General features: G+C 47.8%; 1 protein-coding gene across 1 annotated transcript in view; it reads left to right on the top strand.

Annotated features, from left to right (window-relative positions):
- Positions 1-9,590: 9,590 nt before the first annotated feature.
- The window catches only part of IL1RAP (interleukin 1 receptor accessory protein), a gene marked incomplete at both ends in the record, with an annotated part of 31,524 nt that continues 19,084 nt past the window's right edge, over positions 9,591-22,030 (top strand). The window contains 2 exons of the mRNA XM_084267634.1: positions 9,591-9,651; positions 21,254-21,539. Coding sequence (XP_084123760.1) covers positions 9,591-9,651; positions 21,254-21,539 — 347 coding nt within the window. The remainder of the gene's footprint in view (positions 9,652-21,253; positions 21,540-22,030) is intronic.

Genomic DNA, 22,030 nt, shown 5'->3' with positions numbered 1-22,030 from the left:
ACTGAATGAGCACAGATGTGCTGCTGGATCCCCAAGTGTGTTGCTCTAGCAACTTGTGCTGGTTGCAAGGCAGAGCTGATGTGTTGAGGTGACTGAAGGACATGCCAGAACTCAGACAATGGTGGAGTGACATCCATGGGCTGGCTTGTGTCATGTCCATGTGTCCCCCAGCCCCTTCCGTTCTCCTGCAAAAACAGCTGCAGCCTCAGTGTCTCTCCACCTTCCTTCTTGCTCATGCTGCTATGTGGACTTCAAGGACACTCAGTTTAATTCTCCTCTTTCTGGGAGGTCACACACAGACACCCTTGACCCAAAGCTGTGGAGAGATAAAATGCTTTTTTGAATTTAGTAAGGATTTAATAAATGCTTATTGCATTCCCCTCCTGTTGCACAAGGGACCTGCACCTTGGCATTTCAGCCCTGCAGAACAGCCCTGGGTTGTGGCTCCACAGGAAAGCAATGTTTTCCCCTTTCTAAGCAGTTTTTCCCCCCACCCCGCTCGTCTGCCAGGTGCAATGACACTGTAGTTGTTGATAAGTGTCAAAGAGGGAAGCTCAGCCCAACTTTCCAAAGGTACTCAGTGATTGCTTCCTCTCACTGCAAAGAGAGGAGCCAGCCCAGGGCCAGGGTCACTGCACATTTGAGAATATGAAGGCATCTGCTTGCTGGCATTGAAAGTGCTCAGAAATGAAAATTTTGGAGACTTCTCATTTTTGGCCCTTTGCAGCAGGGCTCTAACACCTAGTGGTATTTCCTCCTGTCGCTGCTCCTTGTAGCCTTTGGAAATGTCAGCAGTGCATATATTGCCTTTTGTTTGTCATTCAGCTGGAGAAATGAATTCATTGCCCTCCTGAGATCAATCATATTCTCCCCAAATAATTAATATTGATGACAATCACAGCATACTGCTGCTTGCAGCTCTCTCTCAGCCTTCCCACTGTGTAGGTGCTGTGGGTCACAGAGCAGACCACCTTGCAGGAGGCCCTGGTCTTGGAAATTCGGGGTGTTGTTGTTTGAAGGTTGAGTTTAGAGCTGCGCTGATGGGGTCAGCACAGGCAGAGCCTGAGCAAGTTCCCTGTGATGGCACAGCTTAATATTTGCAGAAGGAAATGTTAGAGACATGGGGAACAAATGTGATGCACGTGGGAAGGATTGTCTCATCATTTCTTTTCCTCCTTTGTTTCTGCCGGTACCTGAATTTTTCTAGTCCCCTTTGTAGAACACAGCTGTGCTGTGCTGACCAGGAAGGGGCAGGCATGCAAAAGAAAGTTGCTCTGGTAAGTCACTAGGAGGACCAAGTGGGTGGGTTGGGAATGTGGAGACCTGTGGGAGAGCCAGAAGGACCTCTGGAGAGCTGCTTGTAAGTGGGATGTTCTGGGAGAGGCAGGTAGCTCCTGGGCTTTCAGTGCCTTTGCTATTCCCTTTTCTATTGCTTTAGATTTAAACTTGATGTGTAAAGCACACTTGGAGAGCAGCCTGCCCGGGCTGCAGGACAGAGAATGAAGCATTTCTTGTCATCTTCTGGTTTGCTTTTTCTTATAAGGCTAATTGCAATTAAATTAACATGATTAATATAAGTGCCAGGTGTGGAAACACTGCATGGCCCAGTCTTGGGAAAGAAAAACTCATTTGACTTGCTTTTACCCTTGAATATGTTGCTTATCACTGGATACCTGGTGTCACTTGAGAAAACCCTCCTCCTGCACCACAGGGAGGTCAGGCTGGAGATCAGGCGTTTTCCAGTGGCAGCAGTGGGGTCTGGTAGCGGTGCTGGAGGTGTTGCAGTCTGCCTGGGGACTTTGTGGCAGTGGCACAGTCAAAGAGATGCTTGGAAAGGGGAGTGAAACACAGTGATGTGCTCTGGAGCATGGTGGTGCTCGGAGGCTTTTTGCCTGCTGTGTCCCTCTCTGGGGGGACAAGGAGTGGAGGATGTCTGCTGAATATAGAGCAGCCACCCTGGGAATGTGGTCTGCAAGCACTGAGGGCTCTGGGGGGGAGATGAAGTGAAAGAGCAGGTATTTAGCCTGCAGCAAGGGCTCCTGCTTAAGAAAAAGCCTCTTGGAGCATTTTTTGAGACTGAGAGTCCATTGCAGCCAGTGCTGAGCAGAGCTGGGTGCAGCCCCTGTTGTGACATTGGGGATGTGCAGTGGGGCCACGCCAGGTTGGGCATGTGAGGAGACCCCTCTCCTGGGAAAGCTGCTCTGGTGTTCCGGAGTCCCAGAACGGTCCTGTGAAAGGCAGTAAGCCAGCTGATAAACCTGCTCCAGTCCACATCTGGATTTAAAGCCTTGGCCTGAGTTCTCCTGGGGTTGCTGCTGTGCAATCTGTTGCACAATGTGGGCGTGCTGCAGTGTCCCCTGGGACAGTGCAATGGCCTTTTAAGGAAGGCAGTGGAGTTTCTTACATCTGAAAGCCGTTAAAAAGGTGAAGAGGCAGAATGTATAAATTAAATACTCGTTTTCAGATGTCTCAGGTGCTTCATGAGAACTAGTCAGGACTCCTCCAGCGAGGGAGGAATCTCACTCCGGATTCCTTAAGTCTCCTCAGGACTTTGAGCCATGTAAGTTGCAGATTTCTTCTTTTTTTTTTTTTTTTTTTTCACAGCAAAGATTAGTTTGTGGGTTTATTTTCTGGTAGTGCAATACGTGGGTATTTCTCAGAGCTCTCCTTTCACTATAACATCACCATCCAAAATAGAAGCATTGTGTCTGGCTTCATGGAAGGTCTCAGCTCTCTTTGAAGCTCTGTTGGAAGCTTTTCATTCCCTGGCTATTCAGACTTAAAAAATAGACTATATTGGCTGGATACCTTTTGCTTGAGCACAGAAGTGCTCTTGTAGATTGGTGTTTGAGCTGCTTGGTGGCCAGCGTGTATGCATTTGTAATCCATGCTGTTTGATTTCATAGCTGTGGCTCAACCTGCCCCTCTTCAGCCCACTCCACAGCTCTCTCGGTGATAGTCCCAGCTGTTTATTTGTCTTGTCCAGGTGTGCATGTATTTTGGAGAGGTGACAGATTATTTAGTTAGTTTATTTTAAATGTATGAAATGCAGCGTGCTCTGCCTGCTAAGCAGCTGCCAGGGTACAACCAGCAGCACCCTGGGCTCCAGCAGAGCAGTGTGCAAGATCTGTAGTGGTTCTGCTTTGCCAAGCACTGAGAAGACCCCAGGAGAACAGCAAAGGGAAGGAGGGGATGCTGACCTCCTTCAGTTATATTTTCAAACCCCCCCAATTACTCTCCATGTGTCTAGATTGCACTTTTTTCCTTTACTTTTGAGGGAGAAAGAATAGCTTCTTCCTCTGAATTCTGATTATTAATGTTAAATCTGTTGAGCCAAAAGGATGCCAGGAGATGATCTCTAAATGCCCATAGTGGATCACAAATTCTCTGCCTGGCAGTTGCCTCCATGTCCCAAACATTGGCACCGGCAGAGGCAAATCTTGTAATACCAAGGAAGCTCCCAGAAATGAGTCGCTGTAAATGAACCTCTCCTCACTTTGCCCCAAGCCTCTGAGCTCAAAAGTGGGGCTGCTGCCTGTTCTGCCTGTGTGAGCTTTTGGTGCTCTTTGAAGGTGAGCTTTGCTCCCTCAGTTCATGCTGCTGTGTTGAAGGAAAAATTAGGACCACCTCCTGGGGTGACTCTCAGAGTGACATGCACACCTGAGTTTGTCATCCCTGTGTTGGGGATTAAGTAAAAAGTAATTATTGAAACCCCAGCAGGCTTTAGCCTGGATGCACAGTGCAGGAAGCTAGGGAGAGGCAGCGGTGGGTGATGGGCAAGTGGAGCCAACTTGGCTGCCTGATGTCCTCAGCTGACAAAGAGCTGTCTGAGCTGCTGATCAAGAATATTGTTTCCATGTTTTTTGGGGGGGGGTTTTGGTGATGGTGGGTGGGGATTTCTTTCATTTTTTTCCCCCTGGATACCTGCTAGACCTGGATGTAAAGCTCCATGTGAGCACTGTAGCTTGCCAGTGCTTCCAGGTCCTTTGTGACAGAGGCCAGTTCTGGCCAAGGAAGACAGAAGATGCTCACTACCAAGTGATGGGGGAGACCTCTCACTAGGGCAGCTTTCTATCTGATTCCCACTAGATTAATTTTTATCTCCCCTCCTCCCACCCCGCCCCCCCTCCTTCCCAAGCAAGTGTGTGATATTTGCTGTGATGCTAGCTGCTGAAAAGGTTTGTCTCCTCAAATCTGAATGTTTCCTCTGGTTCTGATGCTAGAAAGTGCTTTCATAACAGAAACGTTTCAGAACAGAATCCTTTCAGCATGCTCTGTTGTCAGGCGTGCAATAGCCTGGTGAGTGCAGCTTCCCCAGGAAAAGTGGGACTTGAGCAGCGATCTGCCTTGGATGTGTCATTATCAGATGCGCTGATTGGGTCACGCTGACCGCTCCCGCGGTATCCCTGATTGCAGGCCAGGCTTCAGCCCTGGCTGATTCCTGCTGAAGTGTGCCTGGCTGTTAGGGAGCTGCTGCCAAGGCAAATTGGGCTTTCTGCCCTTAAAAGAAATGCAAATGTTTTTCTGAGGACAGCCGTGGGGGCCCTTTGTTGGTCAGTGGCCTTCGTTTGAAGTGAGGAGTGTGGCATAGTGGGCACAAGAGCAGGGAAAGTGCTCCGAGCTGCTCTTGGTGTTCAGGCATCAAACTGCTGCTCCTTTCCTCCCCGTTCTGTTCCTGGAAGTTCTCCTGGGCAGAAAAGGCTGGACTTCTGAGCCCTGTCACTTGTCCTTCTACCCACATCTCCAGAGACTTCAGCGTATCGTTCGGCTCCTTGGGAGGGCTGCCTGCAGGACTGGCCAGCTCGCTGCAGGAGTGGCTCTGCTTCAGGCAAGGTGCGAGGGGAAACGCTGGTGCCGCAGCGAAGGGCGATGTTGTGTAGTACCCAGATGGCCTCTGGAGCAGAGGCGGGGCAGAGATGCTGTGTAAATCCTGGCTAAGTGGCACCAAGATGGTTTATGCTACAGTAATTTCCCCCTTTGTCTGACTTACTCCTGCACATACTGAATAGCAAAAGTGTTTCCTGGAGGGCTGAAGGGCCTTTTCCCACTTTCCATTAGTGTTTTTGCTATTACTTTTCTGCAGCTGCTTTTGCAGTCTGCCCTTTGTCTGCCTTTTGGATTCTTTGAATTTACTTGATGTATTTTCCCCATAAGAAAACCCAAAAAACTCATTGAGCAGCCTTCTCCAGTGATGCTGTGTGATGCTGTAGGGACCCAGGGCTTGTGGGCATGCAGAGATGTGGGAGCGGAGGAGATGTGCCCCTCTCCTGAGCACCAGCCCTCCTCTGCAGGCTGTGTGGTATGGAAGCAAAGCATTTCCCAAGCTAGCCCACCCTGGTTTTTGCTAGCCCTCCTGTGTTTGCATCCCTGTTCCTAGTGCCAGTCCTTGTTCCTAGTGCCAGTCCTGGGCTCTCAAATCCTTTTGGCTCAGGAAGGAATTACAGAAAGAAAATAATATGTAAAACCTGCTATGGCCAGGGTTGGTTTTTTTTTTTCCTTTTTCTGAAACTGCTTGATTTTAAATGCCCTTTCAGCCAGAGCACTTAGTGGCAGGGTTTTGAAGGGTGCTTTTGTTCTGCGTGCCGTAGTGTGACTTCTCAGTGAAAAGCAAAAAACCTGTCAGCTCTCCCTAGGTGCCTGTGGTTGGGAGGGACAAAGGCATTTTCTTGGAAAATGCAGCATTGTTCTGTAGGATTGATACAGTGTCTCTGAGAATAGGTGTGCGGCAGTGGCTTTGAGTGCAGCTCTCTTCGTTAATTATTTGACATCTGTCTTGAGTTTTATAATCACTTGGAAAGCGCGTAGGCTTTGCAGGGTCCATGCTGCTAGAGGCAGGAGTGAATGGTTCCTTGCCTAGGTCTGCTTGGGAAGGGTGTTTTATTAAAAGGTGATTTATATGAAAATATTAACTGTTTTTTTTTCTGCCATGAAGGCGAATTCTGGCCAGTATCCAATGAAAAATCAAACCTTGCCACCACCTTGGGGATAACTTCCATGAGTGTGTTCCCCCTTCCTGATTTTCTTTGATCCCCAGTAGACACAGAAGGTGAAAGTTTTGAAGGAGGAAATGCTCGGGAATGAAAAGGAAATAATTTCTGATTTGAAACAAAATGAATATTTCAAGTTCCTTAAAAAAAATATTCTAGTGATGGATTGTTTCCTCTAACTGCTGTACGAATGATTACTGTTAAAATGTTAATTTACAGAGACATTAAGAATACCTCAGAGTGCTTTGGTCTCATGAGAAGTTCCTGGAGCACTGAGGATGTGTTGGAGCTCTGCAGCCTTCTGGCTGCTCTGATTGCTTGCTTTCTAGTTGTGGTGTGATTCCTGAGCTGCTGTGTTCTGCTGCCCACTGATTTATTGCTGGTTTCCTTTAGCACTTGATTTTTTTAGTTCATTTGCCTGCATACTAAAGGTGAGGTCTGACGTTTCTGGGTGGACGCCGTTGGGTCAACCCTCCGCTGCAGCCCAAGGTTGTCACTCTCTGACCTCTGGCTCCTTCGTCTCCAGCCAGAGGTGCTGGTGTTTTAGTGCAGCGATACCGAATTGTGCAAGATAAGTGGACACCACTGGAATTGCATCATGTACAGGCAAAATGGCAACATGCTTTCTGGTGTCACGAAACAAAGCAGCAGGTTGCTGAGAAAAAGGGCTGAGAAAATGCTTCTGTTCCTGGCAAGGCTGGGGTGGGTTGCAGTCCTGTGGCATTGTGTTCTTACAGGGTTGCAAAACCCATCCTCCCTGTGCAACTGAATGGGTGCAATGTTCTTTTCCTGGTGTTGCTGGCAGAATCACGAAATCCTTCCCGGGGAAGAAATGATGACATTGTGTGGCCGGAGGATCTTTCTCTGGGGTATGTCACAGATTTTGGGCCATTTAAAGCAAAGCATCACAGTGCTAGCAGCACTAGTACGTTAGATTTGGTCCACGTGCTGTGTTAGTGGTACAAATCATCGAATTCTGTGTCATTAATTGAATGTTTTTTTGAGTCATCATATGCCACAGGAAAGGAGCTGGACTGCAGAAGTCCTGCCTTACAGTCCCTCCTTTTCTTCGTTATGTGTGTAAGCTCCCTGTCACTTTAGCAAAGCAGGAGAATCCTTTTCCTTCATCTCAGCAGTCAGGACACTCTACCCAGGAGGTTGTGATGACCCCCTACCCTTGACTTCTATGTATATGCCTTCCACAGCCCTTTGTATTTTGTATAGTGTGAGAGCAGCCAATGCTGTGGTCAGCTGAGTCCTATTCCTATAATGGAGAAATTGCTGTAATGTGACAGGTTCTGTGTCTGTCTGTCTCCGCTGATAAGATCTCCGGAGAGTCTGGAGTGAATCAGAAGTAAATCACGCTGTGCTGCTTGTTTCTTGTTCTACCCAGTGACAAAATCAGCAGGCGGAGCATGGAAATCTCAGAAGGTACCTTGCTCGTGGGAACAGAGACCTGGTGGCTCTTTGAGGCAGTTGAAAGAAGCATGTTCCTATGAGCATGGTTAATGGATGTAAATATTAGCTTACTGCAGAGTTCATGTATCACAGAGTGAAACGTAGTAGTTTATTTTGGCCTTGGGCCATGTAAATGGCCTTGCTCTAAACAAGAGAAACTCATCCAAAGTCAGTAGTTGTTCCTGCTCGCTTCAGGGCTGAATTCAGTCTGATTTGTGCAAAATGCAGGAGAGATTCACTAGAAATAAGGGGGAGTTAGGACATGCTGTGCATTTATCTAATGACAAATTCAGAGGGAACCATGAGGAATTTTTATTATAGGAACAGTCACTTCACTTTTTACACTCCCTCTCTTCCAGCATCGGAATTCCCAAAAGTTCCTGAATTCCCACCAAAAGTGCAGCTTGTTGGTTCTGTCTGTCCAATCTGATGACATAAAGATGTTTTAGCTTTCTTCAGCATTTCTGGAAGGTAGGAGTGCTTTGATTTTGTTTCGTCCCTATGCAGTTAAGTGACATGGGCAGCTGGTTGAAGATGGCAGTAGAGGAGGGCTTGATTGGCAGCTGGCATTTCAGTTTGGATTAAGGAGGTAGGGGACAACCAGCCCTCTCAGCTGAACCCTAGGGCAGAAAACTCACCTTCTTCCCTGGCTTCTTGCTGTGCCTGAAGGCCTCACGCTTTCCGAGGCAGGCTGCAGCCCTTTGCGCGGACTGTGCAGGGAAGAGCAGACTTGCTCTGGATTTCCTTTGTGTCTTCAAGATGAGCGCAGCAGAGGGAAAGCATCATACAAAGGCTTTTCAGATGCCAGCGTTGAAAAGGAAGGATTCAATATCCGCTGCTGGATTTCAAGCAGTACAGTTCACATATCCCATTCTTGTTAATCTCTGCGATCTGTGCAATCTAAGGTGCTCTCTGCTTATGCTCGAAGCCCTTTTGTGTAATACGTATATTATGGCCACGTTTATGAGGGGCCTGTTTAAGGGAGCTCTGGGGCTTCTCTCCCCACCCTTTTAGCCCACCCTGATAGAGCAGATTTCCCTGTCATCTCATGAGCACGCTCCTGACAGTATCACCGTGCTCATTACCGCATCTGCCTGGCGGAGCTGAGATGCTTTGATGAAGTTCAGCCTTTTAACCATCTCTTCTCCCTTTGTGATCTGACAGCATCCAGGAATATCAAATGCAACCTTCACCCCATTAATGAGAGCATCTAGTAAATGTCAGATTTGTGACTACCAGCTTATAAGTTGCATCCTGGAAAACCTAGAAACACAGGGAAATTTAATTCTAGTGAGTGAACAGCTCCGAGAGCCGAATGCCAGCTACCGGAGCAGGCGGCAAGCAAAACTCTGGCAGCACATATTTATCTCAAATTACAGGAAATTGTGCTCCGTAGCAGGAACGGAGGAGCCTGAGATTTGTTTTTTGCCTATCAGTGCTGCTTTGAGAGTATAAACCTTTGTTCAGATCATTTCCAGAAAAGCGTACAGACCCGACGCTTGTTTACTTCAGCGGGGTGGCTGTTCTGAGGAGGCTTTGACTGAAAGAGCTGGTGGAGCCTTGTCCTGCCGTGACCCGCCCGCAGAGCGGGATGAAGCAGTCAGGACGCTGGCAGACTGTCTCTTCGCAGGTCACCAGCAGACCTTGCAAATTCGGACTGTACCGGCATGGTTGTCATGTGGAACTGTCAGACCAGTGCTCAGGGCAAATGCTGCTCACCATCCATCATGAGTGCTTCCTGTGCTGGTTCTTAGAAACGAGTAGAATAAGGTCTTGGCAAAGGACCTTTATGTTTTGGGAGTTGAAGCTTGGGATTCTGTGATTTCTAGCCTACCTTACTCATTATGCTTACAGACATGGACTATTCCACTGACTTGAGTCAATGAGCTCAGCTGCCGCCTTCTAAGCCATCACCTACCAGGCTTGGGAAGCTCATGCAGCTGCCTGCGGGCAGGACAAGGTTGTCATACAGATTCTTTTCTTAAGGAATATCAAGGAAATTAAAAAAGATCATCCCAGAATTAAAGGATCATTGGGTGGGCAGAGGAATACACATGTACACTCAGAGTTAAAAATTACCTGGGGTGATGAAATATTGTAAAATAACCAGAAGCTCTGCATGTGCTTTCTCTCAGCAGGGTGAAGATGGTCAGCACTCTGCTGGTTACGCTCTGGCTGTGCATGGTCACCCTCGGCAGCGGCTCTGGTAAGGATGTGGCGTGTGATGGGTCTGCCTGCTTATTGTGGGGATTGCTGAGCTGAGTCTGGAGAAAGAAAACTTGCTGTGGTGGTTTTCAAGCATGTACAGTGCTTCTGGATCAAATGGTCGCATGTAAAATAATTTAGCAAAATGCACTAACCTGATGTGAGTTCTGTGTGGGTGTCGTGTAATGCCCGTGTACAGAGGCTTATGAGCAGGGTGTAAATGGCAGTTAGCAACAAGCACCACCTTGGCCTAAAAGTGCTTTGCAAATTCAAGTTACCCACTTGCTCCGTCTTGTTATTCCCTTTCCACGAGGGGTGAAACCAGGGCTCAGCACGTGGCACGGACTTGTCAGTGAGTTACAAGCAGGACCTGGTCTTGAACCTGAACTCTGCTATTCCTGGTTGGATCCGGAGGGGGTTGAAATTCCGGCTCTTGGATTCTGACTCATGCCTCCGCAGCGCAAAGGGAGAGGGGAACTTCTCGAGTAAGAGGAGCTCTCATACCCATCTCACTGAGTCACTTTCCTGACAGGAAATATGTTGTCATGCTCGCAGCTCCTCTGGCACGCGTTCAGCCCAGCTCTTGTGAAGAGGCAGATTGTGTGCGTCTCGGCTCCGGACTTCCTATTTGGGGGTGGAAGGAGACAGCATGATTTGCAGGAGGCTAGGGGAAAGGGGGAGGGAGGAAAGAACAGACCCTGGCTTTATAGAGGGAAATATTCAGAAACAGGGGTTGTGCAGCGAGTTCCCCCATGAGCCCTTGTCCCTCTGCAGCACTGGCAGACAAGCTGTAATGCCCTGAGAGGTCGAATAACTCATATATTGTGGTATCCTGGACCATGCTGAATTATTGGGGCCAGATTCACAACACACCTCAGCAAGGCTTATTGTGGAAGCTGAAAGCTTGGGAGGCTTTTCTCCTTGGGTCGACCAAGGGCTGCAGGCATTCACACTTGGGTGTAGTCATCAGTAGGGGTTGTCCTATTCTGGGAAACTGGGCCTGCTGGAAGCAGTGAGCAATGAAAAAGCATGTATAGCCCAGGTCTCCTTCACTAAGCCCTAGGTAGTAAGAGTTCCTGGAGGGACCCATTGACGTGGATTGCTGCTGCTTGCTGGGAAAATCCCTGCTCTGCATGTGCTTCTGGACTTGCTGTTCTGCTCTCCACCAACGCAATATCCTCCTCCTGCTGAGGCAGCATTACGACACCCCACATGCAGTCATCTTGGGCTTTTTCAGAACTGGGAGGTAGGTGCATTTGAATCAGGAAATGTTAGAGTCACTCTGAAAGCTGAGGCTGTCAGCTGTGAAATGAGCACCCTGGCGTTCAGGTCACACAGGCTTGTGCCAGCTGATCTGGCAGAACCTTCCATGCCTTTCTGTAAGGTATTTAGTGCTTTTGAAACAGTATTCCTTTAACAGAGGTTTTCTGTACAGGATGCTTAGAGCTATTGTGGAGTGTAGCAAGAACCTAAGTGTCAAAGGGTGATGCATGGGACACAGTTAAAATATATTTCTTCTGCAGATCCTCTGTAGTGTATACGTTTAATTTTCTCCAGATCCATGGGTGACAGACCCACTGTTCAGTTCAGAGCTCCCTTTTTGTTCCATGGACACCATAAACCACTTTGGGCTGTCAAAATGTCTTCTGTTATTCATGACGGCCTTGGATGGCTGTTTGTACTTGGATGGAGGGGCAGCCGTCTGTGCAGCCCTCTGTTACACTGTGGGGTTTCCTGGGACTGGCACCAAAAGGCAGCTGGAGCTCATTTTACCCTTGCAAAGTCGTAAACACAGACCAGTGTGGGAGACCGGACGTGATCTGATAATGTTACAGCATTTGGGCTCGCTTTTTCTTCTCGGAGCAGGGAGAGTAGGTGAGAGGAGCAGGGTGGAGGTTATCTGCAGGGAATGCAGAAGGTCTGCACACAGGCTGCCACTGGCCCCGTGCTCTCCTAACACCGAGGGAGGCCGTGGAGATGCGTAGGTCTCGCCAGGCGCCTGGCTCCTGAGATATCTAAGGTATTGGTAGGGATTTGTCACTTCTGGTGGCTCTTTGCTATAATGTTTGTGTATAGTGCCATAAGACCAGGCTGTCCTGTTGTGGTTTGCTGGCACTTTTCCTGCCTGCCTTTGTGGTCCTTCCCAGGGAAGCAATGTGGTGAGCAGCACTGACCAGACCGTCCCAGTCCAGGGGTGCCAGCTCTGCTGAGTCCCAAACTCTCTGAGCCTACAGAGGGGATGAAGAGCCAAGACTTAATAAACTTCAGTTATAAAACACCAGCGCTGGTCCAGCTATGATGCAGACAGCTTTTCCATCTAGTTCAGCCAGTATGATTGACAGTCTCCCTGGCAGTGGGTCAGAAAGCTTTCAGCATTGTGCTTCACCTTACTTCTTACTGGAGAGACAAACCTGGAAACTTTCATTTTCTCCAACAATTTTGCCAACAGCACTGTGGCTTTAAACATCCATTCCTTGGGCTCTGCTGTTTCTGCTGTGCACAGAGGCTGGTGCTGAAAGGGAGCTGCAAGCTGGTAGGGGAAAGAAATGTCATCTGAGTAGTGTAGAGTAAAAGATGGAGTCTGAGACTGAATTTGTGCCTGAGCCTGCTACTCACTCATGCCATATGTGTGGGCAAATAAATCTCTTCTGGTCTTGAGAATGTACATGATGTGCAGTGCCTGGGTTTGAATTCCTTACTGCTGACCTTTGGGACACTGTTTGCAACAATACTTGGGATCTTCTGCTTTCCTTGCCTCATCTAAACCATCCTTAAGATGGAAATAAGGCTCTGATCTCTTCACTTGTGTTGTAGGATGCTTAAAGAACCCAGATGTACTAGTATCCACAGGAGGACAGCAAAAACCAATGAACCCAGTTTTGGTCTTCCAGTGAGTTCCTTGACACTACTGAAGTCATGTAAATACACACTGGCTTAAAAGGGATGAAAAACCAGTCTGATAAAGAACGTAACAGCCACTATGAATACGGAATAATGTTATCTCCTTGCTTCCAAACAAATCTAGCTCGTGTTAGGTGCTGACTTGTTTAGAAGATTATGCTGTAGTTGTGCTCTGTTTTTGACTCTCTGTGTAACCAAGCTGCTCTCTCATTCTCCAACAGCTCCCAGCTTTCACAGGGAGAACATTGTGGTTAGGAGTATTGTCTTGGGGAGTTAGAAGGAACTGGTGTGGTGATTTGGCCCTGCAGGTAACTGCTGTGCATAAATGGCCCTTTGGGCAGAGGAAGCACCACTTTTGCATAGGAAACTCCTCTGGCCCCTCCCTGGACACTCTCAGAATGCCTGAATCATAGGATGAACCCAGGACTGGGACCAGCTTCTGCCTGGAGTGACACCCTGGCGTGGCAAGCAGTGGCTGGAGGCAGCCAGGAGCCTCTGTCTGGGAATTTTATTTTGGGCTTTGCTGGTCTTTGCTGGGTTATGAGCATGCCTCTTACACTCCTCCATACCAGAGGCTCTCTGGGACTGTTTTTGTGTGCTCTGAAGTTGGCTCCGAAGCACGAGACATCATGAGTGCTTCTGGATTCAGGCAGTGGCTGGAGCAGCAAAGGCCTGACCACAGCGAGCCAGGAACTGAGGTCCAGTTCTGGAGCTGGAGCTGCCACTGGCACCATCGCTCCTGAGTGCCGATCTGTGCTGCGTGTGCCTGGTGTTCAGCAGAGAGGCAGAGCAGTTACTTATGGCCAGGGGAAATTTGCAGATTAATAAATTACTGTCTGTAAAACACTTTGAAGATGGAAAGCCCTGCACAGCTCCTCAGGACTATTACTATACAGCTCTCATACTACTGATGGGGTTCGAGTGCCCTTATTTTCCTTGTGATTTGTGACAGCCCCAGAAGCTGAGAAGCTTATTTTAGTCTGTAAAGTCAAAAGAAAAATAGATTAAACTGCATTATTGTTTTCTAAAGAGACTAAATCCCTCCCCCATCATCTTCTCCTGGGATTTCCTGACTTCCTCCTACTCTTCCAGTCTTGGCTTCTTGCTGTCCTAATTTAGGACATGATTTTATAACTCTCCGTACCCATCTGAGTTACTGCTGTTGAAGTTTATGGCACTTGGAGGTATGAAGTTACTCAATACTGAGGGTGTTGAAAGGCACACAGCCCTGAAGTGGATAGAGCTAGACCCTCATCCACTTCTGAGATACGACCTCACTTCTGCTTCTTGTCAGCTGAGGAAATAGGTTGTGAGGGGTGAGTTTTGTGCAGGTGTCAACGTGGTGGGACCCATCTGCATTGACGCTAAGAAATACATAGCAGAAATCAGCCCGTTTTGGGTGTGTTGCTGATGTGGTATTGGATGGCTGCTTTTGTTCCTCTGTGTATATCAAATAGGGAATCTGGGAGGGGACATCAGGGACCTGTCTCCTACACTCCTTATCCATCATGTCCCTCCACTGCAACCACACACTTATGTGCTCAGTCTCGTATGTTTTATTGCACACAAGTGACTTCTATCAGTCTCATAGACCCTAACAATGCATTTTTCTGCCTGCTGCATTTTTTCAGTTCCCATCCTCATCCGAGGACAACAGCTGTGGCAGTTTTTTATGTGGACATCCCTGTGGATGTCTCTGATGGGCAGTGGAGCCTTGTTGGCTGTATTTTAATGCAGGCATTAGAGACCCTGGCTAAGTGCAGTAATGAGGCTGCATGGGTTTCACTTAGCAAGCCTGTGGCAGAGCCAGGAGTTGAGTCTGGACCTTGCCAAGTCCCAGCCTGATAATGTGAGGCATGCAGAAAAGCTCCAGCCAGCTTGAGCACAGCTCTGCAATGGTGCTAATCAGGTAAACCTTCTCACACTGCCTTTCCCATAGATGATTTTGCAATGGGCTGTTCTGTTTGGTCTTCATCTCTCCTCCCCCTGTGCTGCTCTGCTTTGCTTCACGCAGCAGTTTCCTCAATGAAGTGGGATGGAAAGTAGCTATTTGCTCCTTTTCTCCTTCAGGCTTTGAAGCAGTTCATACCCCTACCTTTATCATTGTGATCTCAATTTTAAAAAAGCCTCAAGGAAAGCATGTTAAACTTGCTAGAGAAAACAAAATACTTCTCTTCCTTTCTTTTTTTCTCCCCCCCAGTTGCTGGAGGTAACCAGAATACTCTGTGCCACATACAGTAAACACAGCTTTACACACAGATAGGGAGTGAAAGCATGGAGCTCACTGTGGAGGAGTTTTAAGACATGAACAACAGTTACAATTACCCCTATCCATGGCTGTGCTTGATTAAATTGGGATACTTGGAGTCATGAGCTATGGGTTTCATTGCAGTATCATCGTTTATTGGATGTTGTGCCTTGGCTGCTTCTTCTAAAGTCAATAGAGGTTTATGCAGTCATCTTTTTTTTGGTGAATTTGGAAGAGGGGCAAACCATGACACCTGTTTAGTCTTTCAGGATCTAAACAACCATAGTCATAGAGGTGCTTTTAGAAATGATGAGCCAATCTGCAAGGTAAAGTCCTTTTCCTTTTTCCTTCCTCAGTTGTTCTGTCTAAATGATAAAAACAGTTGGGGAGATGGAGAGAGACTCCATCCCTGTGTGCAGCATTCAGTGGAGCTGCTTCTGTAGGGGCATCACAGCTCACTGGCAACGCAGGATGGGAGAAGTGTAAAACCACATCGCTGGTGCTATTGTAGCAAAACTTGCGTGGAAGGGGCTTGGCAGTGTGCTGCGTGTTGGAGCCGCTCACGGGGACGTTTGTGCCAGGTCTGGTTCCACTTCAGCTGTTAGAGGAAGGCAGGGAAGTTATGACATGCCCTTTTTGATGTCCTTCTGCTGGAAGTCAGATTATAAATTCCTGCAGAGCTTGTGCAGGCTCCAGGCTGAACCTCCAAGGCAGTGATGCACTGCAAACAGTTTTTAGGCATTCTTTGACCTTTATTGCTGCTGCAGAGATGGTGGGAACTAAGCTGATCTTGGCTAGGGTTAACCAAGTTCTCTGTCATTCCCACCAATTTCAGTGTGTTTGGGTCTCTGATTTTCTCCCAGTTCAGGGGAGATGTTCTTATTTGTTTTGTTCTATGTTACCCTCCCTCTGCTGTGTTGCATGGTCAGATGAAAAAAACTCTTCAATATGAGGGTGGTGGATCACAGAACAGGTTACCCAGAGAGGTAGTGGAGGCCCCATCCCTGGAGATACTCAAGGTCTGGCTTGGTGGGGCTCTGAGCAACCTGATCTAGTGAAGATGTCCCTGCTTGGGGGGGTCGGACTAGACAACTTCTAAAGGTTACTTCCAACCTTACACCTCCTATGGGATACAGACTGCATGGGGGTGCTGCCCTGCTGCCTTGCTTTGCTGCTCGGCCGCCTCGCAGAGCGTGCAGCCAGGCAGCGTGCTGCGGAGGGCTGGCCTGGTGCAGGATGCCTGTGTGAAAGGCACAACGCAGACGCAGGGGAAGAGTGGGTGCTCCTGGCACCAGTGCAAGTGGAAGGCGCACCCACGCGTGGCTGCTGGCCACAGCTGGTCCCTCCTCTGCTCGCAGCACAACTCCTCCATTCAGCCCAGCTTCCTCTGCTGCCTTCTCACTGACTGGGGGAAGGGGAAACTCTTTTTTTTCTTTAAGGCAGTAATGATTAAGTCTTACTTAATCCCTTCACGTGACTAGCTTTTGCTGCCTTATTGATGCTGACTCTTGCATCGAGCTAACCGCTGGCCTGTCTGCGCTCCCCAGGTGGACCCTGATTCACACCAGCTTTGCTTTAAGATAATGCAGCGGGGGCAGCTGAAGAAAGTAGGAAGATGTTGAGATACTGCAGTCCTAGCTGATGCTATGGCTGAAACGGCATGGGGAAGAGGGGTCTGCCATTTCATTCAACCAACAGCATTGATGGCTTTGTGTCCTCCTGCTGCTGCGTGGTCCCAGCCTGTGTGCAGGGGCCCACCCTTCCCAAGATTAGAGCCGATTAATAAGGGAACATCAATTTGGCAAATGGCAGGGTAATTTGTGCTGATGTGATAGATGGCCTCTTGCAAGGATGGCTCTTTATTATTTCTGTACAGAAATTTTAACTAGGGGAAGCCTTTGTAGCCCCAGGGGAGGGTGAGGAAGGGAAGGGCTGGAGGCGGTGTGGAGCTGGTGGAATTCTGGTGATTGAGATTTTTATTTCTAATGGAGATACTTAAAATGATTGCGTAGAAATGTCTGTGGTGAAAATGGGAGAGCATTTCTTGGTGTGGCCTTAAGTCTGGTTTTCTTTTTTTGATCCATAGGTTAAGCAGTTTGTCTCTTCTTGAAAAGCTAAGTAATCACACCAATTCCAACTCCGTTTTGATTGTCTGTGTGCTTGTAATGGGTGCTGCAGGTGAATCGCAAAGGAGCATTTCAGGGAGTGGTGGTGTGTGTGCAGAACTCTGTTCCCAAACAGGGAAATCTGTGCAATAAGTGAAAGGTTGGGAAGGGTTTCCAGAGGACTCAGTTTTCACCTTTAGGCAGCTGAGCAGCGTTGTTACTTTTTCCACCTCTCTTATTTTTCTACTTTGCATTTGGAGGAGCCACTTTCTTCAGCTTCATTTGGCTGCTGAGGAGTCTCTTTTGGGATGCCTGATGCTTAAGGTTGTTGTAGTACCTGATTTAGAAATCAGGCAGATCTATTTATTTTAATATAAGACGTCCCCATGAACCAGGGTTGCAATGTGCAGTCCAAGGAAGGAAGGTGTTTGGAGTTACCTGTGCCAGTTTATGCAAACTAGTTCCCAGTGTGCATCAGAGAGACTGCCATGCTGCATGATTACAGAGCACCCATCAGTTTGAGGCATCTGCAGTACACCTCATCAGTAATGAGAAAAGAATGACTTCTTTCAAAAGTGTTTTGCAGAGGTGTTTCTAGAAAGATGGGATGGTGGGTTTTTAGAGTTTCGTCGCATCCCTCAGTTATGTGTGTGGTGCTCCATTTGCTGCAGTGTTTTAAAGACCACGGAGTTGGGTGTTGCTCCCCCATCTCTTTACTGGTTTCCCTTCATTAGTGAACCTCTCAAGTCAGACTATGAATGCTGATCCCACTCAATTTAATCAGGAGAGGAGAAACTAATTTCCTAGACCTAGTCCATGAAAACAAACGTGAGTTGCTGCAAATGGGCACAGTACCATAGAAGTCAGTGCTGTTTCTCACAGTCAGAAACAGGCTCATGCATCTTCTTTATGCAATGCCCCCTCAAATCTTGTTACTAGAGGCAGGATGTAGCTCTGTGTGGGTATATGTTGGCTTTTGTGGTGGTTTTCTTGCTTTCCATAGTGGGAGCTGCTTTATGCCAGTGAGATTCAGTGTGAAGTCGTGCCTTCCCCCCACCCCCCCCCAAGGCTCTCTCCAGGTTAGACTGACATCCAAGTAGCTGCAAGCTGGCATTAGCAGCAGTAGGCTCTGAATACCCAATAAAGGTTAAAGTAGTGGGAGTGGCACAGTGTGTTACAGGGAGCTGCTTGATGCAAATAAAATTATAGTAATAATGAGGGCATTCCCTCTGCTTTACCCATGTGTGGGGGGTGCAGCCAGCTGCCCACATTTGACTCATCTGCTACAGTCTGATGCAAAAGTGTCACCATGGCACAGGATGTTGTGGGCACAGGGTGAAGAGCCACATCACAGCTGAGGAGGAAGAGGCTCACAAAGGTGTGTGAGGGGTGCCCTGTAGTCCCTTCAGGTGCCTTGTCAAGTAGAACCCAACTATCTTGGGCATAAAATGTCCCCAGAAATTGAAATAGCAGTACTGCTGTTGGCAGGCTGTGTGGAAGAGGCAGGTTGTGTCGCAACTTCTGTCCTTGGTGTTTTATGCATGAAGAAGGTCCCACTCCAGCCGTGGTGTTCCTGCCATCTCTGTGGTGAGTGACAGGAGTGGCTTTGTTCCCAGACCCCTCAGAGCCGTGCTGGACTGGCTTTGCCCTGGAAGCCAGGAGAAGTTCTTGCCAGTGAGGTGGCAAGCACAGCCTGCAGTCTCAAGCCCCATGGCCACTCCTGCAGTCTGTGGTGTAGCTGCTTGTTAGCAGCATGGTTATGCGCGGTGTTGAGGTTCAGCTTGGAGCACACAGCACCCCAAAGCAAGGTGCACATGGGGAGACTCAGGATTAGCTGTTTGCTGTGACCGTATTGCTGAAGTCAGGCAAATTATCCAGCTCTGAGACAAAATCTCCAGGTACAGCTCTTCGAGTAAAGAAGAATAACAATTGCATCTTCTCTAGCCCAGAAGACAAGACCCATACGCTGCTTTTGAGTAATCTGGGAAGAAAAAAATAAAATAGTTTTATTCATTTTCAATAACTCATTCAGGTAGAATGGGTAAGTAGTTTTACAATGCTGACTTATGAGCTGTTGCAAAATGGAAGAGCTGTTCATGATTGCAGGTTTCATTGATCTTGACTCCAAGAATTTCAGTACTGTGACGTTTTATATAGTTTTCTTCTTCTCTGGTCCTGCCATTTGAAGTATTAAGGACAATTTGCCTTTATCCAGCCCAAGAGGGGACAGTGAAGTCATGTGCTGGTAAGAGAACCTGGTTGTCCCGATTTACAGGCCCAGGTCTGCTCCTTTCAGAAAAAAACATTTCCTTCCCACACTCCCCCAGCCCAGACAGGAATTGGTGCTTTATCATGCAATTAGCAGGCAGCCTTTGGCAGGCTCATTTGTCTTATTTACAAGTCTATGGTCATAACCATGTCTAACCCAGCTACTTGTCTCCACCAGCATAGAGCAACATACTGGTTCCACTTGGCCTTGACCATAGTGATGACTGGTGACTGCACACCTTCCCATGGCATAAGATGTCCAATAGTAAATTGCTCTTTCAAAATGAACCTTGTTGCTGGCTGTGGTAGCAGCTGTCCTGGTGATGCTGTGCAGTTTTGAAAGAAATATCTGTATGTTTCTTTGATGAGCCATGGCACTCTCCAGCCATTTGGACCTGGGGTTCCCACTAGTAAATACTTGCACTCTGTATAGCTTCATTCCTAGGCCAATTCACTCTCTTCTCCTCCAGAAGTAGCACTCTGTCATATGGGTGCTTGGCATACTATGGTTTGCATACGCAGTTTGCGTTTACATTTACGTGTAAACCCACCAGAAAGCATTTCTATTCTTGCTGGCCCAGATTCCCCCTCGCTGTGACTAACTATTGCTGAGCCACAGGAGTTAACATTGCTGCCTTAAAGCACTGTGGGCCCATTTTCTCAAAGGTTTATCTCTTTGCTTTTTTTAAAAAAATTAGGTATGAATTTGGGGCCAAGCTATATGGCACTGTCAACTTAAGGCAGATAAAATGCCAGAAATCCTGCTTTGGGCCTGTGAAGTCAGTTCAGAAGAATTGGGCTCAAAGAGCATATTGTATTCTGGTTTTCCTCTGTGTCCGAGTTCTAATGTCTGCAAACCAGGGAGGCTTTGCAGTGTTGTCTCTGGTGTGCCTGTGATATGCTGAGACACCTTTCCCGGGGACTGCTGCGGGCAACACACCCTCTCCTGTTTGACTCATTTTGGGCTCTCAGACATCAGGCTGCTCTAGCTAATACCTCCCAGCAGCTACAAGAGATGCGCTGGGAAGCGTGCTGTGCCACGCTCTGCCTCGTCAGCGCAGGGAGATGGGAGATGCAGCAACAGCAGCTTCTCCATGCATCTCAGCCAGCGCTGGCAGAGCGTGTTGCTCTCAGGTTTGCTGACACCCTGGTACCATGCTGTGCTTGCACAGGGTCCCTTTGTGCCTGGGTATCCTGATGGGTAGGAGGAACAGAGTGGAAAGGAGCTCTTGGAAGAGTAATGGGCTTTGACTGTGCTGTTTATCCTGAAACTAGTCACTGATGACAAGAATAAATTAAAAAAAAAAAGGCACTGAATAGGTTTTTTTTCTCATGCTGCCCAGTTTCTGTGTCAGCCTGAGTCTGCAGTGAGCCATGCTGAGCCTGTTCAACTGAGCTTGGTAAATGCACCTGGGGAACCTCTGCCACCTCCTCCATACCGTGCCTTCTGCCTCTCAGCCTCCCTTCCCAAACCTGACTGTCAGCAGTTGCTACGTGTCACTTGTACTCCTTGTGTTATAGCGTGCACAGGTGCTGCTTGAATCCGTCACAGGAAAGACAGTCCTCGTTCCCAGAGTCCACAGGCCAGCTGCTTCTGACAGGGGTAACAGCCCATCGCTCTAAGGGACAGGTCATGTTCGCTGTCTTCAGGGTTTTGTTGTTGCTTTGGGTTTTTTGTCTCTTCCTCCAACACCTCTATTTCCATCCTCCCTATCGCTCTGCATGGATGCACACACACCTCTAGCATTCTTTTCATCCAAATTTTATCTTCCCACACTTGTTATTTTTAGGGTTGAATTTCCTTAGAGCTCTCTAGAAGGCTTGGTGTTATGCAGAAATATCCTATCATATTGTCCTCACGGTGGGATAAGTAGCTTGGAAGGAGGGGTACAAATTAAAGTAGAGGCTTGCACGTTCTTTAGAAATGAATGTAGTATTCTTGCTCTGCTTTGTGAAAATCCTGTTTGCTTCTGCTGAAAACGTTACCTTTTTGCCTCTGATTTTAATGGGGACACAGGCAGAACTGTTTTTCTTCTGTAGACTTGCAAGCTAAAGTACCTTGTTCTTCTTCCTGGTTGCAGAACGCTGTGATGACTGGGGTGTGGACACTATGAAGCAGATCCAGATTTATGATGGGGAACCTGCCAAGATCAAATGCCCACTTTTTGAGACCTTCTTGAAGTACAACTACAGCACAGCCCACTCTGCTGGCTTAACCCTGATCTGGTACAGGATTGGGCAGGACCGGGATCTGGAGGAGCCCATTAATTTTCGTCTCCCAGACAATCACATCAGTAAGGAGAAAGACACCCTTTGGTTCTGGCCTGCTCTTCTCAATGACACTGGGAATTACACATGCATGCTCAGGTAGGTTGCTTGGTACAGCTTCTGTATGTCTTCAGTATAGTCAAAGGACTTTCATGGAAGCGGGAGAATGATGCTAGCACCAGATCTTTCTGTAGGGAGAAGACCATTTACATAAGCATTAATGGGAAAAGAATGTTACAATTATAAGACCGCTCAGTACTGAGCCAATTTATATTGTAATAATGCTTGGAGCCTTGCAAACACTAATGAACATGCCTCTCCTTTCAAGCTGCAAGTGTCCATGAAAATATTATTGCTGAGCCTGTGGCAAAATCCACAGGCACTCACCATTAAGAAGCGATCTGTATATCTATAGTAAAAATAGCTTCGGATGCAGGGGTAATGTTTTGACTACATGCTAATTTGGCAAAGATTCATGAGACACAGACTTCTAGGAAATTGAAAGTGTCTCTAAGTGTGGTACAAAATGAACATAGCATCTGCTGTGCACTGAGCACAAGAGCTCTTTTTGATCTTGCTCATGTTGTCTC

The sequence above is a fragment of the Gallinula chloropus genome, assembly GCF_964237585.1.
Source record: "Gallinula chloropus genome assembly, chromosome: 8".
In the NCBI taxonomy this organism is placed as follows: Eukaryota; Metazoa; Chordata; class Aves; order Gruiformes; family Rallidae; genus Gallinula; species Gallinula chloropus.
This window is presented reverse-complemented; position numbering and strand designations above follow the sequence as displayed.